The sequence below is a fragment of the Pygoscelis adeliae genome, unplaced genomic scaffold (assembly GCF_000699105.1).
Source record: "Pygoscelis adeliae isolate BGI_AS28 unplaced genomic scaffold, ASM69910v1 Scaffold262, whole genome shotgun sequence".
NCBI classification, from domain to species: domain Eukaryota; kingdom Metazoa; phylum Chordata; class Aves; order Sphenisciformes; family Spheniscidae; genus Pygoscelis; species Pygoscelis adeliae.
The window spans coordinates 1,764,294-1,778,345 of NW_008824184.1; the positions used below are offsets into that span (position 1 = coordinate 1,764,294).

At 41.7% G+C, this 14,052-nt stretch overlaps 1 protein-coding gene across 1 annotated transcript in view; it reads left to right on the top strand.

Moving 5' to 3' along the window:
- Window positions 1–11,562, top strand: part of NAA25 (N(alpha)-acetyltransferase 25, NatB auxiliary subunit) — a 27,347-nt gene extending 15,785 nt beyond the window's left edge. Inside the window, exons 15-23 of the mRNA XM_009334406.1 lie at window positions 3,890–4,041; window positions 4,350–4,475; window positions 4,787–5,030; window positions 5,253–5,376; window positions 5,733–5,798; window positions 6,294–6,391; window positions 6,608–6,718; window positions 7,156–7,302; window positions 10,060–11,562. Coding sequence (XP_009332681.1) covers window positions 3,890–4,041; window positions 4,350–4,475; window positions 4,787–5,030; window positions 5,253–5,376; window positions 5,733–5,798; window positions 6,294–6,391; window positions 6,608–6,718; window positions 7,156–7,302; window positions 10,060–10,182 — 1,191 coding nt within the window. The 3' untranslated portion in view covers window positions 10,183–11,562. The remainder of the gene's footprint in view (window positions 1–3,889; window positions 4,042–4,349; window positions 4,476–4,786; window positions 5,031–5,252; window positions 5,377–5,732; window positions 5,799–6,293; window positions 6,392–6,607; window positions 6,719–7,155; window positions 7,303–10,059) is intronic.
- The last annotated feature ends 2,490 nt before the right edge of the window (window positions 11,563–14,052 follow it).

Genomic DNA, 14,052 nt, shown 5'->3' on the forward strand with positions numbered 1-14,052 from the left:
AGTTGGGAGGATTTCAGAGGGGAAAAACTGAGTCTTGAAGTCTCAGCTTCACTGAAGGCAGAGCAGAGCCCATGACTAACTGCGTTATTTTGAAGTGATAGCATCAAATTGCAAAACCTGGTCTTGTGCTAACGGGAACTACCTGCTTTATTTGGTTCACCCCAAAAAGTGGTGTGAATGGAAAGAAAGTTGCCTTGAATGAGAATCCTGGGACTGGAATGGAAGAGGTAGTGAGGGGAGAGTAGCTGAATTCCTCCAAAGAGATCAGGTGCTTCCTAAAATGCACACCATGCCCTAGGCATGTAGCTTGCTGATTAGTAAGTGTACTTGTCAATAATCTTACTTGGAAAGTACGCTCTGTACATTCTGATACATTCATAGGGAAAATATCAATTCTGTTTCAGAATTCCCATGGAATTCATGAAAAATGGGTTAGGTAGGAGTGGAACAACACATTCTTGAAGTCTTGGTGGAAATATATTGGGCAAATAGGAACAGAAATAGTCCAGAATTGTGGTAGAGAGGTATATGCATGTCAGTTCATCTCCCTAAAACTGGCAAGGCAGTCCCATTCTGAGGAGTGGGAATATATCCTGTATATTTATATTTTACAGTTTGATCACTGTTGAGAGGTAGGTGAAGAAAATTATTTTTACTTTACTTCGTAAGAAACAAAAGTGTGATCCAGTTGTAACTCTTCCAGTCAGCCACTGGCTAAGTTGCCTCCAAAGGCTCTGCAGTCATACAACTCGCTTTCCCACCATCCCAGAAATAGATAAAAACACAAGACTTGTCTGTACTGAATAGTAAAGATGCTCACACAGTAATCCCTCAGAAGAGTACCCTTGCTCTGTTGGCAGCCCGGGTTATTCCTATGTACAAGGTACCAGCTGCCACTTACCTGTGCCTGGAGGGTAGATGCTGAGTTAGTGTGACCTGTGTCTTGTCACAGAAGTTTCACTGTAGGGAGTGGGATGCACAGAGGAGCATGTAGATTGTACGATGGGAGCTTGCTCTCATCTGCTTCCCTCACTTGCTCGTTGTTTAAGTACTGACTCTACTTGCTAAGAGTCTTTGGGTTCCTGGGTGCAATGTTTAGTGCTGGAGTGAAGCCCTGGATCCAGACAGCTTTCTCCTACGTGTCTGTTGTTGGTAGTGGCGGCTTTTTTCTCCTTTTTTTTTTTTATGAGGAGTCACTTGTTCAGTCTTGTTTAAAAGTCACTCGACGGATGTTAATGAAAAGCATACCTGGAACCAACTGTCTGAATAAAACGTATGACTGCTGGGTCCCAGGTGAAAAAAGTGTACCGAAAAAACTATTGGATGTCGTTTGTCTGCTTGGGAACACTGCATTGTAAAGCATCAAGAAATGATCTTTCCTTGGAAAACAATCTGAAGTAACTTCAGGTGTGGTTACCTTGGAAGAAGGTTTTTCTCTTTGGCATGAATGATAAAGGTGCTTGCAGCAGAGAAGAGCTGATTGTCTCCAGTAGCTCAATATCTGTACGCAGACGAAGACAGCCACGTTCCAAGTGCTGTTCCCAGGAAAATGCTACTCAACTCGTGTTCCAGAAATCCTGAAAAGGCAGTGCCTGAATGGTTCAACCTGCCTCACTACCACACCTTAAAAGGTTGAAATTGCAAGAGGGGCGAAAGTGATGCAATCAGCATTATATAATTCTTCATGCTACAAGATAAGGATGTGACTCTGGAACCCACTCGCATTATGTCTCGTCTTGGAGACAGAGTATTGCGACCAGAGGACCATGAGCCATTGTTGATCTCGGCTAGCCAAATCTCTCGTGTTCAGGACACTTCCAGTGGTTACCACCTTAAGATCCTTTTAGCTGGGAAATGCATCAAAAGCTGTACTAATTTGCAAATAGCAAGTGTCCTTTAAACCAACCGTAAGGTGCAAATTGCAGGAGGTGAAGGCTCAATTCAGGGTACTGTTCACCTAGGATGATGGCATGGCAAGAGTGGAGATGAAAAAAGGGATTCCTTACCATAAGATATGTCCCAGGTATCACAAGGTCAGAATCTGCTACCAGTTTCTGTGCTGCTGTGGTTCCGCTGGGGTTGCCCCTTTATACTCTGGGTCCTGATACGAGATTCCCATTCGAGTCCCATAACGGCATCTAACTGCAATGTTAAAGGAGGACTATCCTCTAAAAGTTACCTTTTTACATGATTTCAGATACTGCCTGCTCCTCTCTGGGTTGATATTTAAGATAGCTGGAATGCCTGCTGCAGCACAGAGAACGTGTCCTGCGGCATGCTGTGCGTGGGACTCTGCCTAGAACAGGAAGTGTGGGATATAAACGAAGTGGTCTGGCATAAAAATATAGCTACTGATTCAAACTGATTGCTTTGGATAAATATGTTCTCCTTCTGACTTGCTGAACTTAACAGCCTGAAGTGAATCCTGTTTAAGAGTGGGTCCCATGAGTAACAGCCATCTAGGATGCTGTGCAGTCCTGACATAATATTTCTGTTCTGGGAGAGGATGCCAAGGACAGGGAGGAGAATAGAAGGCAGTATTGCTATATTTGGCCAAAACTAAAAAGGCAACTTTATCCTTATCAAGATAGTCCTCCTTTAAATATGCAGAATCACAAGTAATCTTTCTAATTTTCTTGTGTCCGTCCGTCTTTAATTTCTCCAGATACTGCAGGCAAACAGAACACCAACGTATCCTATGGGGATTTAAAAACCACGTCGATGCAGTTGAATTAGCACCCATAGCGCAATCCCGCAGCCTGACAATGAACTCTGCAAGGCTGTTTATCAGAGGGTATGTTGTTGAATATTTGGCATATTTTTTTCATACAGTGCAAATAACCAAATTTCTTAGGAAAAAAAAGAGCTACCTAGAGGACATTTCTTATTTTAAAGGGGAAAAAAAGGTGGCTTTCATCTGTTCATACTAGCTTCTAGTCTCTCAGAGCCTTCCAGACAGGTTGAGTCTGTTAGTACCATATAAAGTTCAGTTAACCAGGGGCCTTTTTGATGCCTCTCCTCTTCAGTGCATTTCATAATCTTGTTCAGAAGAAAATATTTTATTTGCCAGAATTTCTCACTTGTGGAGTAATTCTGATGTAAAAAATACAGCCATCTGTCTTGACTGGGAGCATAAATTGTTCACTCTGTCTCTCCTGTTAGAAAATTTCATTAAAATATAGTGCTTGTTTGGGGCTCCTTCGTCGTATAAATCTCCTTCTGGAGATTACTTGGACTGATGTGAAGTATTAGTTGTGTGCCTTGTATTGCTGCATTTCATCAGAGGGGAAGCAAACTATCCCATGGACCTTGACAGTTTCCTTTGGTGTTTAGATTGTATTGTTATGTGTATACACTGCGTGATACCTTGTGATGCTGTATTCAAAAATCTAATAAAAAAGAGAAATAAAAAAATGTGTGAGTAATTTTTTTAACCTATGTTGCGGTAATATGTGATGCACATCCAAGTCAGTTCCAGAAAATCTGGGATATATTTATTTTGTCTGAAAGTACTTTCACAATGAAACAACGATTTGAATAATGCATCTCAAAAAAAAAAAAAAAGCCTTCCAAAATCATCTCTCCCCTCCTATAAGTATTTTTCAGTGGCGACAGCAACGTGATGTTTCTTAGTGTAGGTTTGGTTATTAAATCACACTGCCTAGTGGAGCATCTGGACATTCTCAAATTAAAGTAGCAAAACTGCTGGGGTGACTTGGACAAGCAAAAGTGCAAGCCTCTCCCAGGGGTTGAGTATCTGCCAGATTCTGTACCTCTGGGTTAATGAAAACCACAGAAATGCAATTTCTTGGCAGTGACCTTGTTAAACTCTGGTTGTTCTGAATTTATGGAAGAAGCTAATACAGAGACGGTGTGTGTTTTCTTCCAGACCTCAGAATATATCATTCAAGCCTACAAGTATGGTGCATTTGAGAAGATCCCAGAATTCATTGCATTTAGAAATAGGCTGAACTCTTCCCTTCACTTTGCGCAAGTTCGCACAGAACGGATGTTGTTAGACCTCTTACTTGAAGCAAATATGTAAGTACAGCAGCAATAAGTGCAGCACCTTGCACGTGAAAAAACTGGAGATTTGTGCATAGGCAGAACACTGGCCAAGTGAGACATTAGTGAGTTGCACTTGCAGGTCTTTGGCAAAAACCTGTGAGCTACTTCTCCTTGCTGCTACTTTGCTCTTCCCTTCAGCATCCTTGTCAGTACCTTGTATGTGTAGCATTTCTGACATCGAAAGAGTTGATCAGTGGAGAGAATGTGGTTTGTTAGCGTGCTGTGTTTTCTGTTTCCAGTGATCAAATGTTTGATTTAATGTTGCTTATTCTCACATTCAGATCATCCAGTTTAGAAGAAAGTATAAAGTCCATGAGTCTGAGCCCAGAGGAGGATGACATTCCGTGGAAAGACTTGCGTGACAACAGAGACCTGACAGTCTTGTTTAACTGGGATCCAAAAGACAGGTGAGTAGAAATATCCTCAACTGTAGAGTCACACCTTTTCCTTAAAGCACACATGGCGAAGAAAATCCTTTCAGGGCAACTGCCATATTTAAATGTTCTTTAGGCTGGCTAACTGCAAACTTAACAAGCATCATTCATCGCTTCTAGCAGTGCTGCCTTTTTACATATTAATACGGTTTTCTGAATTTCTGACCACTCCTTCCTCTTCATAGAGTATTCGATAACTTTGGGTAGGCTTTTGTACCTGAGTGAAGCTTGCTACTCTGCAAAATCGAAGCATTTGCCTGAAAACATTTGGTGCCTTTCTCTAGGGACATTTCTGAAGAACATAGGAAACTCTCACTGGAGGAAGAAACCATGTGGTTGCGAATCCGGTCTTTAACTTTAAGGCTAGTAAGCGGACTCCCACCTCTTAGTCACACTATTCAACCAAAGAACTCTGAAAAGACTGCAGAGAACGGCGTCTCATCCAAGATTGATACAATTCGATCCCTGCTTCAGCAGCTGGAAGCGGCAGTGGATTCAGGGAAGAAGTTTCTAGAACAAAAAATTCAGGTACCCATTAAGGAAAAAGCTATCCCCAAGTATTAAATGAACATGAATGCAAGCAGAGAAACTGAATGCATCTTGTAACGTCCAGCAGGCTGCAGAATGCACTTAACTGACCCTGAGTTTGTAGTGTATGAATCTGACTGAGAGATGTGCCAGAGACAAACACTGTGTTCTGGATAAGGAAAAGCTGCAACACCTTTATCTTTTTCTTTGCTTCTTGCCTAGTATCCTGTCCTTGGCCCTCCTCCTACCCGAATGGCTGGCTTCTTCAGTAATGGCAGCTGTCAATGCCAGACTAGCTTGTTTTATCTTGTTAGTGATATTTATGAACTAGATACCAATGGCCTAGGTAAGTGTTTGAGGGGCAGGGGTTTAACCAGGTTGTCATGATGTGTGGTGGGAGGGAGTGAGATGTGTCTCCATTTAGTTTGAAAACTACTAGGCGTTGGCTGATGTGGACCCAAACACTTGTGTGTTAACTTAGTGTCATTCAAAAAATTATCTGGGAGGCGCTGCCTTAATTTAATGTTTTATGTGAAGTCTTCATTTTTGTACAGTGTACGTTGATGTAATACTGGATCCTCTTTGAAAGCAGTTGTATCTGCTTTTGACTGCTAAAGCTAAATTACACTTAAAAGCCTCTTAGTTTTCTGGAAGCAGAAAATACACAAACTTGTACTTTATAACTACTCTTTTTTCTTTCAGAAGATTCAGCAGAAATCCAGGAGAGGATAGGGAATAGTTTCAAGTCTTTAGTAGAACGACTAACAGGTAAATGGTAACTCAAGAATAAACACTGGTAGCTAAGGTAGTGCTTCATGGTGCTCCGAGGATGTGCTGCTGAGTGTGCTGCAATTATGGGGAAGTGTGTTAATGCATCTGCAGACCCCTTTGGAAGATACTTGAGAACAAGGCTGAGATTCCCCTTGGCTTGTCTGATCACGAAGTGTTGCATGCCACAGAATGTCGTTATGTCCTATCATTTCGCTACCTTGCAGCCTAGTCTTAGCAACTGTTGTCTCCCTGGTACTTGGTCCAGGTGTGCAAATAAATGGAGTGGAGATACTGTTTGTAATGAAATACAATTCGGAGGAAACTTCAGAGCTGGACCTTCTTGAGAGGCTTTGGCCAAATTTGTCATTAGCTGCTTAGTGGTCAGTCCTCTGACAGCTTTGCACACTGCACTGAGATACATACTGTACAGAAAATACACGTTTAAGTTGATCTACGTGTCCTGAATAAGGCTTTTCTTTTTTTTCTTTTCAGACTTGTTCAATAAGTGTAAAGGTGATTTGATTGAAGTCAGAGATGGCACCTTGAAAACTCATCCAAACCTGTTAGAAAACCTAGTCTTCTTTGTTGAGGTATTTTTTCCTTTGGAAACTAGAAATTTCTGAGAACTTCAGGATAGAAATGTTGGGACTAAAACATAGTGAAAGTTCTTTGATCTCAGTCACTCATGAAAGCGGAGTTTTTGTTGCATATTCTAACTACTCTGAGTCTTATCAGTAGGAACGCTAAAACGAGTTTAGAAGCCTCCTGTAAATGCAAATTGTAACATACTTGTACCTTTTTTCCAGACGATCTCCATTGCCCTGTGGGTATCAAGTTACTGTGACAGTGTCCTCCGACCGTTTAAATCCAACCTGCAAAAAAAGAAGAAGAAAAAAAAAGAAAGCAGTGTAGCTATGGTAGACAATGTCCCTTTCTTTTCTTCCCCCACCCCCAATCCGACAGCATATTTATACTGAAAGAAAAATCAGGATAGATGACATGTTAATAAACTGTTTTTCGTAAACTTTGCCTTGTAGAGGCTGATGTGTGTTAGAGATTACTCAGTACTAATTTTTAAAACTCCTTTTCTATTTAAAATCAAATGGTGACATGCCACATCTCTGACATCACGACAGCTTGTTGATAGGAAACACAGTTTAGAGTATCACAGGCCTTTCTGCCTTGAATGCACTACAGTAAACTAGTTAACCGATAGTATTTATCTGGGTAGGTAGATTATAGCTTAGCACTGGGGGGGGGAACAGAATGATAGATGTTACAAAGTGAGTTGTCATATAAAATAGTCATTTGAATAGGCATTAATATGTGTTTATAAATGTATTTGTTTTTATAGCCACCTGTATTTACACATTTTCTGGATTATGTTACTGAACTACAGACATTAACTTCCAATGTAATAGATCACATCAAAGGGCTTGAAATAATTCTGACTGCACTAAAACTTGAAGAGCTGTCCTTCAAGGACACTCTGCTTTTACAGGTAAGAACTTGCATGATGTTTTGTGTGCTCTATACATTTGTGTGTGACCTATAACAGCCTGTATGTACGTGCCTACGGGATAACTTTGTTGAAAGCTTCTTTTCCCCAAAATGTTTTACTGGAAAGGGAAAAAGAAGGAAAACAAAAAAGAACACCTTTTGTGATTGACTTAATTGCTCTTAACCAGAGGTTAAGGACCAGACTGCTAGAAAGCTTAATTTTAGAGCAGTGAGGTAGGGTTTTTATAACGACAGTGACTTTGCCTCATCTGATCAGCTCTAGCTCACTGCACAAAGTAATCTCAATGAGACCTAAACATAGGCATTTGAAAATACTTTCATTTTGTGTGGTACATTAGTGAAGAAAAACTTAAGGTTTTACCATTTTGTTGTCTGTGATACGACTTATTCTATTATCTGTATTTTAGCATGACATAATGGATGTAAAATACTTATTCCAGGAACCATTTGAGACTCACCTACTGCTGATTAGTCACTTCCCTGGAAACAATTACTTGATCTTTAAAGAAAAACAAGTGGCAACTCCCCCTGCCTCCAGCTATATGGGGAAAACCAAAGGCAGGAGTAATAGGCACTACACAAGCCAAACCTCATGCCAAACTTAGACATGTGAAGCATGGGTCTAATGAGGAAGCTTGGCTTTTTAAGCCCTGGCAATCAGATAAGAGTTAAACTTTGTGATAGACAGGTTAATGTTACTGTTGTAAGGGATCTTGTAACAGTTCAATACTTACTCTGAATTCACTTGTTTAAAACAGTGGTTGAGATCCTGAAAATAGCGTCAGAGTCCAGCTAAAAAGCCTAGAGGTGACTGAAAGCATAGAATTGGAATTTCCTTTATGGTGCTCTTGAAACGCAGGTGGAGATAAAAGGTGCAAGGCAGCAAAGTGGTGGAATAGGCATCACCTTCTGACACACAGGGGAGACGGGCTGGGGGAGTGGTGAGTCGTGTTCCTTGTCAAAGGAGTCCAGGAGAAGGGCTTGAGAGGGGAGTTGTCTCCTCACCAGTATTAGTTTGGGAGGTGGGAGAGACTGATTTGAGAAAGCACAGGCAGAAATTGTGTTACCCGGGACTCCCACAAATTCAGTTAGGAATCAGCACTTAAGACAAAAACAGGCCTCCAATATATTTATCTAAAAAGGGAAATTTGGCTTACAGGGCATTGGCATTCATGTTTGTCTAGATGGGAGATCTGAAGGCTTTTGAACAGGGGAGGATTTATAAGCTGCACCCATGTATTTCAGAATTGCACTTCTGTCCACCTAAGCTGCTGTTAGCCAACTTGTATTTTTTCAGTTACATTGTCCTGTTTATTTCATAGTACGTTACTTAACATTTCCCTTTTCTTGTTGCTGTATGAGGCTGATGTAGAAGTATCTCAAATATATATAAAAAAGAGAAACTGCAAAAACTGCTAGAAAGCAAGGAAATCCCTTAGACTGTATTTAATGCAAATTTGAATAAAACCAAAAAAGTACATTTTCTTAATATCATCAAGGAATCTTCACTTTAAAGGGATAAGACATTTTCAGATAATTGTTGATCTTTGTAATTTTTTTGGTTCCTCGCTGAGTCAGCAAATCCCTCCATCTTCCCTTTTGATGCAAGGCATCAAATTACTACACAAGGCAGATCTGCAAGACCCAACTGTTAGATTCACGTGGATTTGAGCAGAAGCATCTGTGGGAGTCTGCAGCTTTTCCTGTGTTTGTTCACAATGTTTGCTCTTCTGTTTGTTGTTTGACATGGTTGCAGTAAATCCTGATCAACACAGTTTGTATAGCTCTACTCAGACCAGGAGCTACGTTTGCAGCTCTGTGTGTTTAGAGCTAAAAGGTGCTTTTGAAAAAGTCCTTGTGTTCGGGTATTAGTGAAAGTTCTGGTGTGAATGGAGTGATACTGGCAGTGCGTCAGCTGAACCTTGCCACTGACGTGAGATTTTCCCACATCGGATTGGTTTACTCAGGCTGCGCCTCGCAGGCTTTGCTGCTGTTATCTGTACGAGTGTCTGCAAAAGGCATCTTGATAGCAAGTCACCTCTTGGCAGAGCAGTGGTTATGGCTGCTGCTTTGGGTGCCAGGATTTGCTCTTTCTGCATACAGAAATACAGCATCGTTCATGATAGGTCAGTGCTAACCTCACTCTGGTTATTCATATTCATTGCAGGAGCAATGCCAACAGAGTCGCATGATGGTGGTCCTCCTAAAAGCCTTTTGGCATGGGCATTTTAGAAAATTGTACATTAAAGGGAATCTTATCCCTTTGGGAAAGCTAGGTACTAGTGTTGCTGAACTGGTCACATCTGAACCTGTCCCAGGCACTGCGGCTCCCTATGCTTTGGAATTTGGTGTATGAGTCTCTTAGCTGGTCAGTGTTCATTTGCTGTTTGACTTCATTTTTCTGTATAAGACATTCTCAACTATAATAAATGCTGACTAAAATAAAATGCTACACACACTTTAAATTTCAGCCACAAATAGTTTGCACAAGGATGTTTCCAGAAGCTTTGAAAGAAATGTTAATGTGTTACCAGCCCTGTGTAGGCAATACCAGTATCTGCAGGAATTATTGCTGCTGAGCAAGTACTGCTTATTCTGTGCTGATGACATTCCCTTTGTAAACTTACACTGTGGTCCTCGTGAATTTCTTACTAGTGTTTGAGATGGTGGGGGAAGTTTAACGGGAGGATTTAAACAGTTGCTGTGGAGTGAATGATTTCTCTTTTGCATTTTGCAGGAAGAAAAAAAGTTTACAAAGACTGTGCAAGGGAAGGTCCAGAGCAGTTACCATCACTCAGTTCAGGAAATTGGAGAGCTGCTGAAAAAGAGACTCGATACCATTAAAAAACTAAAGATTTGAGAAATGCATCCTTGACAGACTCCACAGGGGAGTGACACCAGAGTCCCAGACAGAAGCAACATCCAATATACCATCACTTTAATCCAGAACTTCCTCATAGTGCATGAAGGACTTAAAATCATAAAACAATTTTTTTAGGTATTACAGATGATGTATTGAGCTGATTTAAATTATTGTACATAAATGAGAAGCAGGGACCCTTATCGGGGTTTGACCACTTTTTATACATGTTCATAAGCATATTGCAACAGGAGAAAATTAACTTTCTTCCCTTTTAATCTCTAGAAACAACTGGAGATATGGTCTTTAGAAGCAGCAATAGAAATCCAGTGTAAAGCATATATCTCAAAGGAGTTGTATTTTCATCACCATACAGTGTTTATAATTTTTGTATGGTCCTTGCCTTAGAAATGCAGAAATTGTAGATGCCCGCATTCAGCCGCCTCCAATGAAATGAGCCTATTTTGTCCGCAAGCCTCCTGGGCCTACTGAATTAATTCAGTGTGTTGGTCCGGCAGGGAGAGGTGAGGCTGCACTGGAGGAACACCCTCTGCATACAGCCTTCCAGCAGAGCCCAGCCCTCCGTCACAGGGTGGGAGTAAGCCGTGCGTGGTGGTGAGGCAGGTTCCTCCGAGGAGAGAACTGCTGGAGGGAAGAGGTGGTGTCAGTGTACGCGCAGGTTGTTTTCATGTTCAGGAAAACTGCAAACGTGACGAGAGCAAACTTGGCCGTTAAGCTTTAGAGAGAGATGGGAATCAGTGTTTCAGCAAAAAAGACAAAACCAGAGACCTTGTATATAATAGCTGCAGTGAAGTCTGACACTGCGGTCTGATTTCATGTCAGTTTAATGTAAAGCAGCAATCATCATGACTTTCAAAAAGTGTATTTAGATTACTGAAACTTAAGACTTAAATATTTTAACAGAAATTAAATTCTATTGGCTTTGGTTTGGCAGAGGTAACTTTTGCTTCCGCTGTGGTATGAGGCTGAGAATACTTTTTGTAACTGTATGCTTGCTTTTTGCAGTTGATCTTTGATTATTCAAGTACTAGTTCATTAGGCATTCTGTTAGAAAGTGCAGTCGCATCATCTGCTCCCACTGAATCTGCATTTCTGCTGGGGTTTTTTTTTTTTTACTTTTAAAGAAGTAATGCAGCCTAAAATCGGTAGGCAAAAAAAGTTACATGTACCTGCAATACAAGGGACAGGTCAGACTTTACAGATTCCTCATCTTCTGATTTAAAGCAGCTAGTATCTGAAGTCTATATTTAAAGTTTTAAGAGAGCTGACAGTCCTACCCTTGTCATCTCTTCTGAGTATGTTTTGTTAGTAATGCTAGAATGTTGATGAGAGTATTTTTTTAAAATAAATCCCGTGTGTGTGTAAAAAAAAAAAAAAAAAAAATCACATTGCTGCTCTTGCTGGATTTAGTTTTGCTTTGCCCCATCCTGAAAGGGAAAAAAGAATGTCCGCAGGTTGTCTGAATTGTAACGGATGTCCTGATGGTTTAATTGCGATGTCTGGTAAGTGCTCTGAGCTGGAAGAATACCAAAATGTGTTAAGTCTGTTTTATAGTAATACTTTTCCCAGAAAAAAAAAAACCTGAACTCTTACATGTTGTATAGAAATACCTTTTTGGAAAGAAGGGTGTGTTCCTTAAATTAAAGCAAGACTGATGACTGAAGTTGATGCTTTGAAATGTGTAGGGTAAGTGAAAACAGTCCCATTGCTGAGGTGATGCAATTCATAGAGAAGCACTGAGCCGGAAATCTGCACTGCCCCTTTTCATTCAAGGAGGCAAATTGCTGTTGCTGATGTACCTCTCCCCTCCCTCCCTCCCCCCCCCCCCGGGGGAAGAGAGCTTTGCGCAAACGCCAGCATTGAATGCAAAGTTGACAGGGCACCCTCATCCAGAGGGGGATAGTCCAGGGGCTGATTTATGCTGGAGTTTCCTTCCACTGCTGCTACAACAGGTTGAATTCAACCAGTTGTATCAGTAAGCAATGGTGTGAAAATTTAAGTGAAGTGTAAGGTTAAATAACCAAGCTTTTAAAATCCTCCCATGTGCCTGAAAGCAGAACTTGCTTTAAAAAAACGTTTTCTGCATCAGCTTTCTTAAAAGCAGAATTGAAACTGCTGGGGGGACGTCTGTCATCTGAAGCAAAGTCTGAGAAGAGATGGAACCATGGCTTGCTCTCGCTTCCCGTCGCAGCATTTGGCACGGCACAGGTCCAGCGATGGCTGGTCCCTCAAACCATCCTCGTGCCAGCACAGGGGGAATACCGACTGCTTCTCAGCGTTAGCTGCTGTCCCGTTTCCAGTTCCAGCCACTGGTGAACGATAAGCTTGTCAAACAAATACGATTTTTGGATTACTCAGTGTTTTATAAAACCAGGTGCCATCTCTTCACAAGCGTAGTTCCTCTATAGGAGGAGACGGTGTACAAAATTGACTATGTAGTGACTGGGGACTTGGTTGAGGGAGAGGGAGAATTTCTCTCCCCCTATAAATTGTGTACAGTTAAATATATTATATATTTCTTACAAAAGAGCGTTTCCCCTCCAGAATATGTCCCACAGGGACCTGATAAGAAATTCAAGCTATAACCCATTGCTGCTGTTCCCCCTTTTCCACTCTTGGGATTTGTTTGTTTTTGTTTGTTTTGGATTTTTTTTTTTTGGTGATGAATTGAAAAACATACCTAGAAGAAGCTACCAAGACTACTGTTTACAGACTGAAAAAATACTGCTTTTATACTACTGGGATCATGAGCCACGATCCTTTTACAGATTTCCTCAACTCTTCTCTTTGCTTAAAATCAGTGTCTGGTGTAGATAAAGGTCAGAAATCTCCTACCCTGCTTTGTCTACATACAGGACAAAATGTACAATGCCTGTTTGTGTTGCCCATCATTTTTGTACTTTTTAACTGTTCAAAAATTGCATTTATATTTTGCAATCATTGATAATCATGACTTTATTTTAACCGCTAGTAATCTTAGAGGGAGGGGATTTTTTTGTTGTATCTGCAGCCTTATCTGAACTTTCTCTTCCTTGATTATTCATTGTTAATTTATGACTGTAGAAGATATGTATGCCTCAGCCTTCTACGGACTTAAGTGACACAACTGCAAATGATCTGCTTTAAACTGGATGGGTTTATAATTTATATAAAAGTCAGTTTCGTTACAAATCAGTATTGCTGCCTCTCATTTTTCTGTCTAGATGGTCTGAAGTGTTTGTCTACACTGTCTAGTTTTGTCAGCCCTCTGGTGAAGCCAGATCATCCTGGTGCAGGGCAAGCCAAAAATCAAGTTACCTGCAAAGAGGGAGGATGGAAAGAGGGGGGGGAAATGCTCGTTGCTTTCTGCCTGCAGACTGGGTTCAGGATGTCTGCTGGGGCGAGGGAGCTTGGATGTGTCTGCTCTTTGACATTATCCCGTCACTCTGCCGTTGAGGCTTTGCACTGCTCGCTTGCGCTTTAGCCTGGCTGAGATACCTCCTCCAGTAGCACAAAAAAAACGTGCTCGAGAGGGCTGTGGCAATGCTATGGCAGCGGCCACCCTGCCTGGTCTGCTGCTGTATGTAAATACAGACACCACCGGCCGCTCGCTCCTCTCTGCTAACCTCCGCGTGGCCGTCGCGCGGCAGGCTGTCCTGCGAGGCCAGATCCCGCATTCTGCCCTTTCGCCTGCCTTCATCTGCTGCGAGTTTGCTGCGGGAAGCCAGCTGCCCGCTTGCATTTCTTTTTCTGGCGGCAGCACCGCCGCGTGCCGCCCCCCGAAGGAAGGGGCTGCCTGTGCGCCCTGCCCGTTCCACGCGCGGCGTGGGAGCGGGACGGCGTTAGATCAGCGCTCCTGCTCCGAGGGTC